Source organism: Bubalus bubalis, chromosome 4 (genome assembly GCF_019923935.1).
Source record: "Bubalus bubalis isolate 160015118507 breed Murrah chromosome 4, NDDB_SH_1, whole genome shotgun sequence".
NCBI lineage: Eukaryota > Metazoa > Chordata > Mammalia > Artiodactyla > Bovidae > Bubalus > Bubalus bubalis.
The window spans coordinates 3,997,570-4,013,886 of NC_059160.1; the positions used below are offsets into that span (position 1 = coordinate 3,997,570).

The window sequence follows — 16,317 nt, forward strand, 5'->3', positions numbered from 1 at the left end:
GCCAGCAGGTAGCTCTAACCACGCCCAGCTCCCCGTAGCACCAAACTGCGGGTCAGCAGCGGCCGGGGGGCCACGGCACGGGGGAAAGGGATTCGGGAAGGATCTGCGTGGTTTGGTGGAGCCCGTCATGGTGCACGGGCAAACCGCAGTCAGTGATGTGCTCTGAGCCGAGTCCGTGCCGCCCTGCAAAGGTTCTGCGCCTCCCTTTTCTAGAGGGATGAGGAGGTGGGGGGCTCAGCTCTCCTGCAGGTGAGCCCATCCCTGGGCACCTCTCCTGCCCTCCCACCCCCACGGCCAGGCTCAGTGTTCTGGTACGCACACCCGAGTCACTCCCCGGACCCTGAGGCCATGTGTAGACACGAGGCAACCTGTCCAACCTTCCTGAGAAGGACGGAGGGCTCTTGTTCACCACGGCGTCCCACAGTCTGACACCCAGAGGGCTCAGTTGGCTGAATTAATTCTCGTGGGGAGCTCTTCCGAAAGCCACAGGGGAAGGGTGAAGACTCCACAGAGGAAGGGGGTGTCTGGAGACCACGCCGGCCCAGGCACGTGGGCCGCACACCCCAAAGGAATGCACACAGAGCAGCTTCCTGCCCACAGCCTTCTGCCAGGCACGGGGAGCCCGCTGCCCTGGCCCCACGTGTGGACAGGGGCTGTGACGGCAGGCTGACACTACAGTGGGAGCTGTCTGTGGCGGGCACCCTGACCCCTTTACCAAAGGGTTCCCTGGGGTCGGTCTAGCCACACCAACCCACCTGCCCCTCGGTCTCCAGGATGCGGCTTCTGTGTGCAAAAAGCATGAGTCACGACCCTCTACTGGCTCCCAAAACCTTGGAGTTGAAGCCCCAACTCCAAGTGCAGGCTCCCACCTACCTTTGCAGCCCATCTCTTGCCAAGCCTCCACCACTCCAGCCAGAAAAACTTGGCTTCCTTCCTCAAAGACTCACACTCCCCACTCACCTCCAGATTTTCCGGAGGTATTTTGATTTGGCCCTCTCTCCCACTCCCCACTTTCCTACATTAACATCCTACTGGCCTCTCAGGACCCAGAGTAGGGTCACTGCCTCCTGGAAACCCTCCCTGATAACCCCACACCTGGCAAAGAATCAACACTTAATAGCTATTCGCTGAACGACTGTTATCCCCCAAATGAGATCCACACCCCCTCCACTGAACTGAGGGCGGGGAACAGGCAGGAACCGGATTGCCTTGTAGTCTGGGGACACGGAGGAGATGCAGAAGCAGGGAGGGGTCAGCATTCCAAGCCCCAAACCCACATCTCGCCAAGGAGCTGCTCCTGCAGGTCAAGCTATCAGCCTCAGCAAGGGGGCTGCCCTGGCAGGGATGGTCCCCCCGACGCTGGCCTCCGCCGGGACCCCCGCGCCAGCTCCAGACTTGGGAGCGGCCACTCACCTTCTGGGCGGGTGAACTCGCGGAAGGTGGGGAGTGAGACGACGGTGTGGGAGATGGTGTGCACCGGGTCCAGCACGCAGGCGACATCGTTGGGACGGCAGGACTTGATGCAGCGGACAGTATCTGTCTTCTCTTGGCGGAGCCTGAGGGGAGCCACAGCACAAGAGGGGGTGGGAAAGGCGGCACCTGGACACCCACAGAGACAGAGCCCAGGGTCCAGGAGAGAAGCAGGTGGCCGGGCAGCAGCACCCGCCCCAGGCTGGCTCCGTCGTTGAGAGACCCGCACCAGCCTCCCAGCCCAGCTGCTCCGAGGGGATGCTTCCGGGTCCTTCTACAAACCGGACCGGGAGTCGAACCCCCAAGACACACCCCAGTTTCCATCTGCCCCGGCCAAGATAAGCAAGGCTTTGCTATTTACCAGCTACACGAACTGAGCTTCAGCTTCTACAACTGCAAATCACGTTCATTCATTCACTTGCTCAACAAGTGTGTTTGGAGTGTCTGCTGGGTGCCACACACCAGGGACACCAAAAGCAAGCAAGGGAGACAAGGTCCGGCCTTCCTGGGACCCCGGGTCGGGGTGGCGGGTGGTCACAGGTAAAGCCCCCAGCTTGGTGCCCCACACAAAGCAGTCAAATCTCCAGTGTCACGTACGTGATGGACGGGGAGGAGGGGCCCGAGTTTGCTACAGGTCCAGGCATACTTTTAAAAACCTCTTAATCATAAGATAAAACACAATGCGAGAGCTACACAAAACAAGGTTACAGCTTAACGAGTATTATCAGGCAAACCGCTCTACAATCGGCACCCAGGTCAAGAAAGAGAACTTCAACCTGGCACTTGAGGCCCCTTCGTGGGCCCAGATCTGTCTTAACCCTCTTGTGCACCCCCAAAGTAACCCCTATCCTGTCTCTGCCAGCAATTGCTACCTGGGTTCCTTTACGTCTGTACCACACGTGTGCATCTCAAGAAAATCACTTAAATTTGTCCATTAAAAAAATTTTGCTGTATCTTTCATTTATTTATTTATTTATTTGCTGTGCCACGAGGCATGCAAGATCTTAGTTCCCTGACCAGGGAGCGAACACATGCCCCTGCATTTGGAGCACAGAGTCTTAACCACTGGACCACCATGAAGTCCTTGTTGTATCTTTATGTATTTTTTTTAAATGAGACATACCGTTTTGGAGACAGTTCTTTATTCTTTTTTGGCTGCGTTGGGTCTTCTTTGCTGTGCACAGGCTTTCTCTAGTTCTGGCGAGTGGGGGTTACTCTCTAGTTGCGGTCATTTCTTTTGCTGTGGAGCATGGGCTCTAGAGCGCGCGGGTGCATGGTGCATGGGCTTAGTTGCCCCGAGGCACGTGGAATCTTTCCGGACCAGGGATCGAACCTGTGTTGCCTGCATTGGCAGGCAGATTCTTAACCACTGGACAACCAGGGAAGTCCTCTCCTGAGTCCTTTGGACTCAGCCCCAGGAATCTCTGATGGCTCTCTTGCTATCTGGCTTAACAAGGTGTTCCAGCCTCATCTTACACTTTTACTGTCCCAGTTATTTCCTAGAAGTGTTGGGTTTGTTTTTTGTTTTTTAGTGGAAAATGATATTTCAAGACCATAATCTGGATACCAAGAATGCTCATTGCTACTGAGTTGGTCATTGTTCCTAGGCCTCTTCAGTGGAAATTTTTAAAGATCATATACAGTATGAGTTCATACTGATATTTACAAACAAAATAAGAAGCATATAGTTTTTTACTTAACCTGTCCTATATACCAAAGGAATCTCCTTTTTTTCCATATCAAAATTCTGGCTCTTAAGAACACAGGATATGGTAGAATATCCCATAATTATTTATTTTTGTTTATTCCATATTTTGATCCAGTAGTCTCAGAATAACAAAACTAAAATTACTACCACTAACATAATTACATAATTACTTAAAGTAATAATTTGGGGGCTAAGTTCTCCTAATTCTACCTACAACTTTAATAGATGTACTAGATCTACATAGTCTGAGCCTACGGTGATTCATACCATACTCTTTTCTTATAACACTCACTTAACTGTAGTTCTATGGGTAATTATGTTTAATGCTCTCAGGCTGACAATTTCGCATGGTGCTCATAGTGTGTGCCCTTTGTACATAAAGGCACAAAGGCTCAGATGGTAAAGAGTCTGCCTGCAATCTGAGAGGCCTGGGTTCGATTCCTGGGTCAGGAAGATCCCCTGGAGAAGGAAATGGCAACCCACTCCAGTAATCTTGTCTGGAAAATCCCATGGATGGAAGAACCTGGTTACAGTCCATGGGCTCACAAAGAATTGTACAAGACTGAAGGACTTTCACTTTTGTACATAAAAGTCTGTTTTGTTGGGTATAAAATCCTTGACTTACATTTTCTTGAGCATTCTAAGTATTAATTTTCTTCTGGTGTAAGTGTTGTTATGGATAAATTTGATGATAACACAGTTTTTTCCCTTATAAGTCTCTTGCTGTTTTTTACCCAAAGGCACAGGTATTTTTGTTTTCTCTTTATATCTTGGTGTTGGTTGCTCTGAGTCAATATGTTCAAATATATTGGGTGTTCTTTCAATATGGAATTTAAAATCTTTTCCCTAAAATATCTGTAAAGTTTCTTGAATTATCAATTTTAGTAATCATTGCCACCCTCCTTTGTTTCACATTAATTCTTCAGAGATTTCTATTGCCTGTATGTTGGATGTTCTTTGTCTTCAACATCTGTCACTTTCTCTTCAAGTCTTTTCATGTTATTTATTTTTCAATTTATGAGATCTTTTTTTCAGCTTTTCCTTAAGTATTTATTTCTGAAACTGCTTTTTGCTTTAATTTAAAATAATTTCTTGAGTCTCATCACTTCATTTCTCAGTTTTTCCTAATTCTGGCTGACATTTTTCCTTCATTTTTGGTTATATTTTCAGTCCTTTTGGTTTGTTTGATTAGGTTACAGCTTTGATCTAGTCTGTAAGCATATCCTCCTGGAGTACTTTCATTCTCCAGAGGAATGTCATTCTGTTCTTTATTCTCTTTTTTCCTACAATAGCTTTATATGAGATTTAACCTGGATACTTTTTGGCTAACCATCTTTAACTGAAACCAGTGTCACATAAGCAGTGGTCCACACTTCTGATTTCACAGGGCCGCTTCATCTGTTGTTTTTGGCAGCCTGCTCTCTGACAGGCCTCTACACTTACCTGGAGCTTCATTTTCCCCAATAGTCTCTTTCCTACTCAACTTTCTATTTCATTTCCAGCAGTTTCTTCATAGTATGAGTTCCTGACTTTTCAAGGAAGCCTTGATGGCCGTTTTAAAAGTTTAATGGGGCTTCCCTGGTGGTCCAGGGGTTAAGAATCTGCCTTGTCCTAGGACTAAAACAATCCCACTACTGGGCATATATCCTGAGGAAACCGTAAATGAAAAAGACATATGTATCCCGATGTTCATCGCAGCACTATTTACAACAGCTAGAACATGGAAGCAACCTAGATGCCCATCAACAGATTGAAGGATAAAGAAGCTGTGGTATGTATATACAATGGAGTATTACTCAGCCATAAGAAGGAATGCATTTGAGTCAGTTCTAATGAGGTGAATGAATCTAGAGCCTACTATACAGAGTGAAGTAAGTCAGAAAGAGAAAAACAAATATTGCATATTAACACAGACATGGAATCTAGAAAGATGGTACTGATGAACCTATCTGCAGGGCAGCAACGGAGACGCAGAGAACAGACTTGTGCACACAGTGGGGAAGGAGAGGGTGGGATGAACTGAGAGAGGAGCACTGAAATATATACATTATCATATGTAAAATAGACAGCCAGTGGGAATTCGCTGTATGATGCAAGGAGCTCAAACTCTGTACTCTGTGACAACAGAGGGGTGGGATGGGGTGGGAGGGAGGCTCACGGAGGGGACATATGTATACCTGTGGCTGATTCATGTTAATGTATGGCAGAAGCCAACACAATATTGTAAAGCAATTATCCTCCAATTAAAAAAAAAAAAAAAAGAATCCATTTTACAGTGCAAGGGACTCATGTCTGGGAAACTAAGATCCCACATGCCAAGGGGCTACTAATACTGCACACCACAGCAGAAGATCCTGCATCACACAACGAATACCCTGCATGTCACAACTAGGACCTGGTGGAGCCTAAAGAAATATTAAAAAAAAAAAAAACCAGAGAAACTTCCCTGGTAGCTCAGCTGGTAAAGAATCCGCCTGCAATTCAGGAGATCCCAGTTTGATTCCTGGGTTGGGAAGATCCCCTGGAGAAGGGAGAGACTACTCACTCCAATGTTCTTGGGCTTCCCTGATGGCTCAGCTGGTAAAGAATCTGCCTGCTGTATGGGAGACCTGGGTTCTATTCCTGGGTTGGGAAGATCCCCTGGAGGAGGGCATGGCAACCCACTCCAGTATTCATGCCTGGAGAATCCCATGGACAGAGGAGGCTGGCTGGCTACAGTCCATGGGGTCGCCAAGAGTCGGACACGAGCGAGCGAGTAAGCGCAGCACGGCCTGTTCCACCCCTTCTTCAGTCCTTGCACACGCTCACCACTGCGGTGAGCAAAGTGGCTCCCAGCCTCAGCCACTGTTCTCAGACTGCGCTACTGTGCTTTCTACAGGACACTGCTGACTGCTTGGGGTTCTTCCACTGCTTCCTCCTGCACAGATGCCAATACCATGTGGGTGGATTTCATTTGAACTATATGTGGAGGTTGCCTTTGTTTAGTTAAAAATGTTTCCCATGGATGAAAAACTTTATCTGGTCATTGTGGTTTTGCTTAGGATCCAGAGAACTTACAAAACTATGCTGCAGCGTCATCCCAGATGTCTGTGCTGGACGGTCTGCACACATCACTTCCTGGACTCCTCACAGCTCTTCCCTCTTCGCCACACTGTCTCCTTCCTCAGCCAGGAAAACACTCTGTGTTTCACTTGAGAATTTTAGAACTGGGCTGGTATGAGGGCTTTCTGAGAGGAAGCTAGAGTAACAAGCTGATGGGCACTGAATGATCCCAGCAATCCTGCCCCCTTCAGCATGGGGCTGGGTGTCTGAGAACAGACTCCAGAGCCAGGCTGCCTGGGTCGGAATCCCGCCCCACCTTATACCAGCACTGGGACTTAGGGCGGGTTACTCAACCTCCCTCTCCCTCCATGTCTTCATTGTGAAATGAGAATCATAACCGCACTTTCCTCAAAGGCTCCATGCTGCTGCTGCTAAGTCGTTTCAGTCGTGTCCAACTCTGTGTGACCCCAGAGATGGCAGCCCACCGGGCTCCCCCGTCCCTGGGATTCTCCAGGCAAGAACACTGGAGTGGGTTGCCATTTCCTTCTCCAATGCATGAAAGTGAAGTCGCTCAGTCGTTCAACTCTTAGAGACCCCATGGACTGCAGCCTACCAGGATCCTCCGTCCATGGGATTTTCCAGGCAAGAGTACTGGAGTGGGGTGCCATTGCCTTCTCCCAAAGGCTCCATGAGGGCTAGTTAATTGCTTGGCCCACAGAAGGCACTGCCTAAGTGTTAGCTGTGATAGTTGTTAACTATTTTATCATTATATGATAATCATAATTATCATCCTTCACCTTTGGGCTTCCTGGTGGCTCAGTTGGTAAAGAATCTGCCTGTAATGCAGGAGACCTGGGTTTGATCCCTGAGTCAGGAAGATCCCCTGGAGAAGGAAATGGCTGCCCACTCCAATATTCTTACCAGGGAAATCCCACCGACAGAGAAGCCTGGCAGGCTATAGTCCACTGTGTCGCAAAAGTCAGACATGACTTAGGGACTGAACACCACCACCACCACCACCTTTGGGAGCTTGGTGTAAAAGTGCACAAACATGGGACTTCCCTGGATGCCCAGTGGTTAGAATGCTGTGCTTTTACTGCCAAGGGCTCAGGTCTTTGGTGGAACTAAGTCCCTGTGGAACTAAGATCCCACAAGCCAGGTGGTGCTGTCAAAAAAAACCCAAAACTGCACACACAGGTGCAAGAGCTGGACGTGACGGCAGCTCTACGAACCCTCTGAACGTTCAGTCTCCATTTAAATCAAGATCCAGATGAACACTTGAGAACCTTCCAGTGAACGGAGGCACCAACACTCATTAACTGCCTACCACAGCCAGACGCTGCCTTGGCTTAAGTAACTTCATGTCATTTCCAAAATAGTTCAGAAGTGGGACTCGAAGCTCTGAAAGGCAAGTGACTTATCCGAGGTCACAGAACCAGTAAATGGCAACGAGGACACTTGAACTCTTATGTTTCGTTCGGTTGGTTGGGTGGGCTGGTTTGTTTTTTCTGCACTGTGTGATCTCAGCAGGCTGATACAGGAATACTGCTATGTAGCCTCCAGGGACTGCAGAGAGGTGAGCTGCCGTCCCCATGAGTGCACGCAGGTACACGCGCAGACACATCAGAGGTGTTCTCGGATGGAGCAGGCCACCTCAAGAGGCAGGAAGTCCCACAAACAAGGCAAAGTGCAAGAAAAGCTCAACAGCCAGTGGGAATGTAGAGGGATTCTGGCAAGCCTTGTAAGGCCGCTGAAAGGCTTCTAAAGCCCCCAAGAATCCCCCCACATCTTAACACTCCCAGGGGCAAAAAGCTCCCCCAGCCTCAATAAGCAGGACCATGATGAAAGAATAGTGAAGTCACTCAGTTGTGTCTGACTCTTTGCAACCCCATGGACTACACAGTCCATGGAATTCTCCAGGCCAGGATACTGGAGTGTGGAGCCTTTCCCTTCTCCAGCCAATCTTCCCAACCTAGGAATCAAACCGGGGTCTCCTGCATTGTGGGTGGATTCTTTACCAGCTGAGCCACCAGGGAAGCCCAAGAACACTGGAGTGGGTAGCCTATCTCTCCTCCGGCGGATCTTCCTGACCTAGGAATTGAACGGGGGTCTCCTGATCGCAGGTGGATTCTTCAGCAGCTAAGCCACCAGGGAAGCCCAAGAATACTGGAGTGGGTAGCCTGTCTCTCCTCCAGCGGATCTTCCTGACCCAGGAATCGAACAGGGGTCTCCTGCATTGCAGGTGGATTCTTCACCAGCTAAGCCACCAGGGAAGCCCCCAGATGAAAGAGTAACTGAACACAATGACGAATCCCTGCTGTGTCTTGTTGATTTCACAGAAGAGGTGGTATCTGAACTAAGCCTTGAAAATACTATCCATCCATCCATCCATGTTTATTCAGATGTTTACTGAGCTCCTTCTACAGGCCAGACATTCTGAAAAGTGTAGAGAATACAGACACAATCTCTGCCTTTAAAACGGTGATGATAAAAACACAAACAAGGACTTCCCTGGGGGTCCAGCGGTGAAGACTCGCACTTTCTGTGCTTCCACTGCGGGGGGCATGGGCTCGATCCCTGGTTGGGGCACTAAGATCCTACATGCTGCGTTGTGCAGCCAAAAATAACGGAATTGATAGCACCATTTAAAAGTATTAAAAAAAGAACAAGATGCCAGGGTAACTGCTCTGATGGAGTCTACCTGGCTCTGGAAAAGCTCAGATTAAGGAAAGCCTTCACCAACAAGGTGACTTTTAAGCTACGTCTTCAGGGAGAATGGCAATTTGCAGGAGGAAGGCATGGCGCGTGCTATGGCCTGGAGAAAGCGAGTGTAGAGAAGGGCAGGAGTTCTGCGTAACTAGAACACTGGTCACTAGCAGGGGGTCAGCCAGAGTGGGGAACAGGGGGGACACGTGGCTGAAAGGTGGGCAGAGGCTGGAGTAGGCACGGTCTCAGATGCCATTCCAAGCGAGTTGGGCTTCGTCTGCTAGTCATAGAAGGTTCTAAAGAGGGGAGGGACATGACCAGACCGGTCCTTCAGAGAGGTCCTCTGGCTTCAGCTTGGGAGATCGCAAGCTGGTCCAGACCAGAGGTGCTCAGAGAGGGGTCTGGCAGGACAGGGGTTTGGAGGCAAGTGGCTAGGAGCATGTGTATGCTCCTGTGGCAAGTTACCTGCTGCTTCTGTCACAGGGCACAGAGCACCGTGTTAACTGTATACCTGTCCTCTCCACTAGATAGTAAAGTGGACCCCTTCCCCATCTTCTTCCAAGCCCTTGTAGGAAGGACCTTAGGCCCCTCCAGTATCCTTCACTTGATTCCTCTTGACATTCTGCCTCCCTTTCATGTTCCTACTTGAAAACAGCATCAGCAGCCACAGAAATGCTAGACATGCAAAGCGACATTGGCAGGAAGTCATCCATTCCATCAGCAGACAGAAGCAGAGGACCTACGGCATGCTAGGCCTCGCCAGGAGCTTAGGGACATGGCCCTGAACGAGACAGACTTGCTCCCTGACTCCCCAGAGCCTTCTGGGTGGTGGGGGAAACAAAAGTGAAACACAGACAAGAGATCTGCCAACTATGAGGAGCATCACAGGCGGATTAGGGCAAAGACTGACAGAGGAAACATAACCCGGGGCGTCCAGGGAGGCCCAGTGGCGATAGGAACACAGTGACTGAGGTCCAGCCAACAACTGAATGGTCAAGGGTGCAAACGCATGTGCAAAGGGCCTGTGGCAGCAGGGAACTCAACAGTGTGGTTCAAGGGAAGCAAGGCTAGGGAGAACAATTTGAGGTCAGGCTGGAGGTGGATGCCAGGAATAAATGATGCCATGCCTTGAGAGGCACACGGGGGGCTTGGCTGGGATCACGGTGGAAGAGATCTTCGAAGACAGGCAGGCCCATCGAGGTTCATGTTGGCAGTGTCGTGACGGAATGGAACAGTCAGAGCTGTGCCGTCAGCAAACCGAGGTTCAAAGATCAACTGTGTGACCTGCGCACATGGCTCACCCACCCCTCCCCGAGTCTCTCTGGGATGACACGCCTGCCCCACAGGATGGGAAGTAGCGCACAGGAAGGCCCAGGGCTTACTGAGGGGGCCCAGGAGCGACACATTCATCAGGCTCCCTTTGCCTCCTCCTGGTACAAAGCTGGGGTCCTCTGTGGAGGGAACCGACCTCCCTTAGGTAAGGGCTGCATCTAGGATGCTGTGATCATGTTCAGTGTTCTTCCACAAGTTTGGGCTTCTCATCAAGACAGAAGGGGAGGTTTGAGTCCCAAGATGGAGCTTTTATGGTCTCAGTTAAAGGCTCAGCTCCTGGCAATACAGCAAGGAAACCAGGCTGGGACCAGAAGACCTGGCTCCTAGACTGCCTTCTACCACACACAGGCCACGTCACCTTGGTCAAGCCCCTCCCCTTCGCTGGGCCTCAGTTTCCACATCTGTGAAGTGAGAGGGGATGGAGCTCAGCCATCCCTAGGGGCCTCCGTCACCTCGTCCTCCGGGCTCAGCACAAGTAGGGGACAAAGAAGCATCTCAGATGAAACATCCGACCTTGCCCTGCCCTGGCCTGGGGCGCCCTGGCGGTATGGACTGTGACTCCCACTCTCAGGGGCTCCTGGACACAGACCCCTCACGGAAAACACTCCTTGGCCACCCTTGGGGGCGCCAGGCAGTGCTGGGCTCCCCCTTCCCCACCAGGAACAAGCAGCACAGACACTCCCGACCGCGCCAAATAAAACCAAGGCACGCCAGCCATGCTGTGTGGGATTGCCCGCTGAGCCTTTATTGGCATCCCGGAGGGGAGGGTGGGGAAAGCAACAAGGGGGGCCCCTCAACGGCCCAAAGCGCGTGCTCAGAGCTCTGCAGATACAAAGATGTAAAGCTTGGCCACAAAGGAGCTGATGGTGCCGTGGCGGGAGAGGTCCATCCTGACGGTCAGGAGCATGTCCCTGGGCTCGGGGACAGGCTTGGTGAGGGCCACCACCCCTCTGTGGTGGTTCACCTTCTGGGTGGTGAAAAAGCCCTCCTCGTTGCCGCCGGTGATGGCCAGCTGCATGCTGTCCCCGGGGACGACATTGGAGGGGCCCATGCGGAAGACCACGGCGGGCACTTGGATGTTGGTGGGGAAAGAGAGGTGGTAGTGGGTTATTCTCAGAGGCAGCTTGGGGCACTCCTGATTCTCATGGCAAGGCAAGCGCTCGCAGCGGCTGCAAGAAAAGTGGACAGAGAGACAAGGAGAGGGTTAGGGCCCATTCAGCAAGCGGAGAAACAACAGAGCGTGGGGCGGGGTAAGCGGGGGGCCTGCTGGGCGGGGCCTCCCGCCGCCCCTCTGGCCAATCAGCCAACGAGAAGAGCACCCCTCACTCACCTGTGGGAGGTGCCGGGGACCTCCAGCCGCTGCCTCAGGCACTAGCCTCTTCCAACACCCGCGGGGGCGCTGGGTGGCTGGGGCCAGGGTTGTGCCTGGAGCAAGGGGTGTCCCTCTCTCACCGGCAGACCCCACCCCAGGCTGTCCTCACCAGGCACACCCTGCTCTCTGAGTGTCGTCCAGGCTCCCAGCTCCTCTCCCAGACAGTGGTCAGGGCGACGCTGGGCGGCTCTCCAGGCCAGCAAACATGGCTGCCACCATTTACAGAGCGTTTGGCTATTCGTTAGCATGCCTTTGCTAGAGTGATCACACCCACACTCTGAGGGGGCGTGGAGGGCCATTTTTCAGATGAGGAAAATGAGGTTGAAAGAATCAGTGGCTTTCTCAAGGTCACAGAGTGTGTAAGGAAGCTAGATTTGTGCTCAGTCAAGTATTTTCCTGTGTTTCCTCACTAAAGCTTTGTACTCTAGGCTCAGTTCCCTGTCTGTATTCACAGGACCAGCCAAGGCTTGGGGCAGAGATGGAGACAGGTTCTAACTTCCTGGGTCAAGATGGAGACAGGTCCTAACTTTCTGTGACAATATGAGGAGCGGTTTTAACTTCCTGTACAGGATGGAGACATGTCCTAACTTCCTGTGACAGGTCCTAACTTCCTGTGACAGGATGGAGACACGTCCTAACTTCCTGTGACAGGTCCTAACTCCCTGTGACACGATGGAAACACATCCTGACTTCCTGTGACAGGTCCTACCTTCCTGTGACAGGATGCAGGCAGGTCCTAACTTCCTGTGACAGGTTCAGGTCCTAACTTTCTGTGACAATATGAGGAGCGGTTTTAACTTCCTGTGACAGGATGGAGACATGTCCTAACTTCCTGTGACAGGTCCTAACTTCCTGTGACACGATGGAAACACATCCTGACTTCCTGTGACATGATGCAGACAGGTCCTAACCTCCTGTGACAGGTTCTAACTTCCTGGGTCAAGATGGAGACAGGTCCTAACTTTCTGTGACAATATGAGGAGCGGTTTTAACTTCCTGTGACAGGATAGAGACACGTCCTAACTTCCTGTGACAGGTCCTAACTTCCTGTGACAGGTTCTAACTTCCTGGATCAAGATGGAGACAGGTCCTAACTTTCTATGACAATATGAGGAGCGGTTTTAACTTCCTGTGACAGGATGGAGACACGTGCTAACTTCCTGTGACAGGACAGAGATATGTCCTAACTTCCTGTGACACGATGGAGACAGGTCCTAACTTCCTGTGACAGGTTCTAACTTCCTGGGTCAAGATGGAGACAGGTCCTAACTTCCTGTGAGAGAATATTTATTGCTCCTAAACTCCTGTGACAGGATTATGAGGATAGGTTTTAACTTCCTTTGCCAGAATACAGACAGATTCTAACTTCCTGTGACAGGATGGGGACAGGTTCTGTGAGATGATAAGAACAGGCCTATCTTCTGCCTCTTGAACTCTATCACAATATGAAGGCAGCTGCCTTAGGAGCAGAGCCAAGGTGCTGAGCCCCACAGGACTTGACAGAGCATGTCCCAGGAAGTCTCGCCATCTTAACTGCGCTTGGATTCTCCAGTTGGGAGCATCTGCTACCGTCCTTGTCTTCCATCGTGCCTCCACTTCAGCTTTTCAGTTTCCATGCTTCGTGTTGAGTGACTAGAACTTATTTAACACTTGGCCTTTATTGTTAGCAAGCACTGTCCCTTTTTATATCCTATGTCCAGGCTCTTTATCAGAACTCACTCATTGGAATCCTTTCATTTACTTGGCTGTTTACCCTTTTGAGCTCTTAGAAATGAACTTAGGAATGAGCTCCATGCTAGTAAAGGCATGTGAAAGTCAGGAACACTGAAGATGAAGGTTTTGTAAGGGAGGTGGCCGACAGGCAGAGGGAGAGCAGTGGGAAAGAAAGCAGGCGTGGGTACTGCTGAGGGGCAGCCCACCCCGACAGACACCCTGGTCCAGGCCAAAAGGGGGTGCGCCAGGTGACTGGAAAAACCAAGGAACGTGCCTGGCCTCGTGCTGGGTAAGTCAGAGTTTCTCTTTCCCCAAGCTCCCCTCGCTGTCCCTCATGATTCTTGTTTTACTAACAGGAAGACCAAAGCTCAGTGAGGACATGTAACTTGTCCATGTCTCCAGTCTACTAAATGGCAGGCAAAGTTGGCCTGTATTGGTCTGTATTGGCTCAGTCGCTCAGTCATGCCCGACTTTGTGACCCCATGGACTGGAGCCCGCCAGGCTCCTCTGTCCATGGGATTTCCCAGACAAGGATACGGGAGCAGGTTGCGATTTCCCACACTAGGAGATCTTCCTGACCCAAGGATCGAACCTATATCTCTTGTGTTTCCTGCGCTGGCAGCTGGATTCTTTATCACTGAGCTATCTGGGAAGCCCTCGCTTCAAAGGCTATGTGTACACACACACACCCCTGCTTCAGGAAGGGTCTGGTGGATCTGGCCAGCAGGTGGTGCTAGAGTCTCCACCACATTTCAAAGGCTATATGTGTACACACACACACACACACACACACACACACACCCTCTCCTTCAGGAAGGGTCTGGTGGATCTGGCCAGCAGGTGGTGCTAGAGTCTCCATCACGTGTATTAAATTTTCCCACGTCTCCCAGGGTTTTCATTTGCCAAATGATTAACACGGCATGTGTGGAAGGCAGGGAACGTGAGGTGTGTGTGAAGTTCTGGTATCGCCCCCACAGCCATCACACCAGAGAGCAGAACACTGCTTCCTCCCCGATGGTCTCCACACCCCCAACCCCACAGAGCACCCAAGCCCTTCCTCCCTCTGGGCATTTCTGGGCCCAGCTCCTTCCAGACCATTCCATTCCCATGGCTCTTTGGCTTGTCTCCAGTACCCAGCATCAGCTTGACACTCACTACATGCTTTATATTAATACATGCGCACGAGTAAATTCGGCCCTGATTTTCCTGGTCAGTTGCAACTTCAATGATTCCACTCTGCTCTACCCCATGCTTACTACAAACATCCCAGAAAGTGTAACTCACTGCCTCTGGCAAACTGCCTGTCAGACGGGGGGGTGGCGCTGAAGTCTTTGTTAGCGGGTGTGTCTGGATGGAGGAGGGGCTGCCGCCACTGAATCTATTACAGAGCAGAGGAGGCCCAGAACCCGGGGACCACCCACCTCTGTTTCCATCTCGACCCGTGTGAGAGAACAACGTGCCCCAAGTTTTCAGTTCAATGACTTTGCTCAGGACACCCCAAGTTCCACGAAAATGCAATTATTGGAAGTTACCACACGCCAGAGAAGAAAGGCCCTCAAGGCCAGCGCCTTCTCCTGGGAGGTATGGCTGCTGTGGCCGCCTGAAGCTCGCAGCCATCCCCACCGGCAGTTCCTGTCGTTCTGGACACAAGCCCCAGGAACTAGCCAGGGCAGGGTTCCACCCACTCCGTCCACCAGGGTTACACCCTGGGGCCAGGAGCTGTGCCAACTAAGGCCGCCAGCCTCCCTCTGGCCCTGGCTTCTGAGAGCCCGGGTCTCGGGGTCTGCCCCACCGAGGGGGTAGAGAGGATGTTTTCGGTCCCACACCAGGCTCAGGGACACTGAATATCCCTGCTGTGGGGAGGAGGGAACTGCGTGGTCAGGATCTTAACAGCCTGGCCAATACTTGGGGCCCAGACCTGTGGTTTGTGGCCTGGCCTGCTGGGTCACGCTCCAGTTACCGCCCTTCGGCCACCAGGGAAACTAGCCAGAAGGAGGCTGTTTGTGGAGAGAGAGAGAGAAGGCCGAGGCCCAGCAACAGAGAGAGAGACTCAAATCTTGCCGGTCAAGGCTCCCTGAATGTTAAACCACGGAAGTGCCGGTTCCTTGGTCCTTTCTAATATAGCACTTTTAACTTGTACAAATCGCTTTCTGAAGGTCAGATAAATTCTTAAGAGAGTTTTTGCAGAAAAGGAAAAGGGCCGTGAAACAGAAAACTCCAGTCTGAGGAGTCGGCAGGGCTGAGAGGCTCAGCTCCGCCTCACCTGGCGCTCTGGCCTGCGTCCTGCCCACATCTACACGACGTGTCAGTGGCCCTAAGCTATCGGGGCTCCTGTGGTCCCAGAGAAACAGCCCCCCCATACGTGACAAGGCAACCAAAACAAGACCCCCACCCCCCAAGGCCTGTCAACTGAGGATTCCAGGCCTGGCCCCCACTTCCTGCGCCCAGCGCTGGGCTCCTGGCTGGCCCACGATTCCTCAACAGCCCTTCAGGAGCCGAGTTTCATCTTCCTGTCTGAGGAACGTCTGGATTCTGAGGAGGACGGGGTGGCTCGTGGCCATCTTCCTTACCACCACCCTGCGCCTAATACAGGCAGTGACGGTGCTCCCTCTTTATCACCCCCTGGGCCGGGCACCCGGAGCGTTACTGTTAATCCTTAAGGCGCTGACAAGCAGGTATTGTCAGCACGTGTTACAGGGGAAAATGAGCCCCAGGGTGACCAAGACCCCAGATCACAGGACCAAGGAACAGGAGAGCCAGGCCTGGAAGGCAGGATGGGAGTCCCAGGCCTGGTTCCTTCCTCCTCCAGGCAGCCTCCCAGGCTTTGTCCTCAACTGGACACCAGGGCCACAGTCCGCCTTCCTTCCATCCATAAATACTGGCAGTAAAATGGGCCTGGGGGCACCTTACCCGCAGCCCCCCAGGCTGAACCCAGAGCGAGCCGTACAGAAGCGGCTCTGCCCCCATAATGGCA

At 51.8% G+C, this 16,317-nt stretch overlaps 1 protein-coding gene across 2 annotated transcripts in view; it reads right to left on the bottom strand.

The window, feature by feature from the left end:
* FBLN1 (fibulin 1) overlaps positions 1-16,317 on the bottom strand; it is an 82,315-nt gene that overhangs the window by 19,956 nt on the left and 46,042 nt on the right. Inside the window, exon 15 of one of the 2 annotated variants that reach the window (XM_025282688.3) lies at positions 1,414-1,556. In XM_025282688.3, the coding sequence (XP_025138473.3) occupies positions 1,414-1,556 (143 nt within the window). Of the gene's footprint in view, positions 1-1,413; positions 1,557-10,975; positions 11,428-16,317 lie in introns of those variants that run through there. The other variant, XM_025282689.3, reaches the window with a different exon arrangement.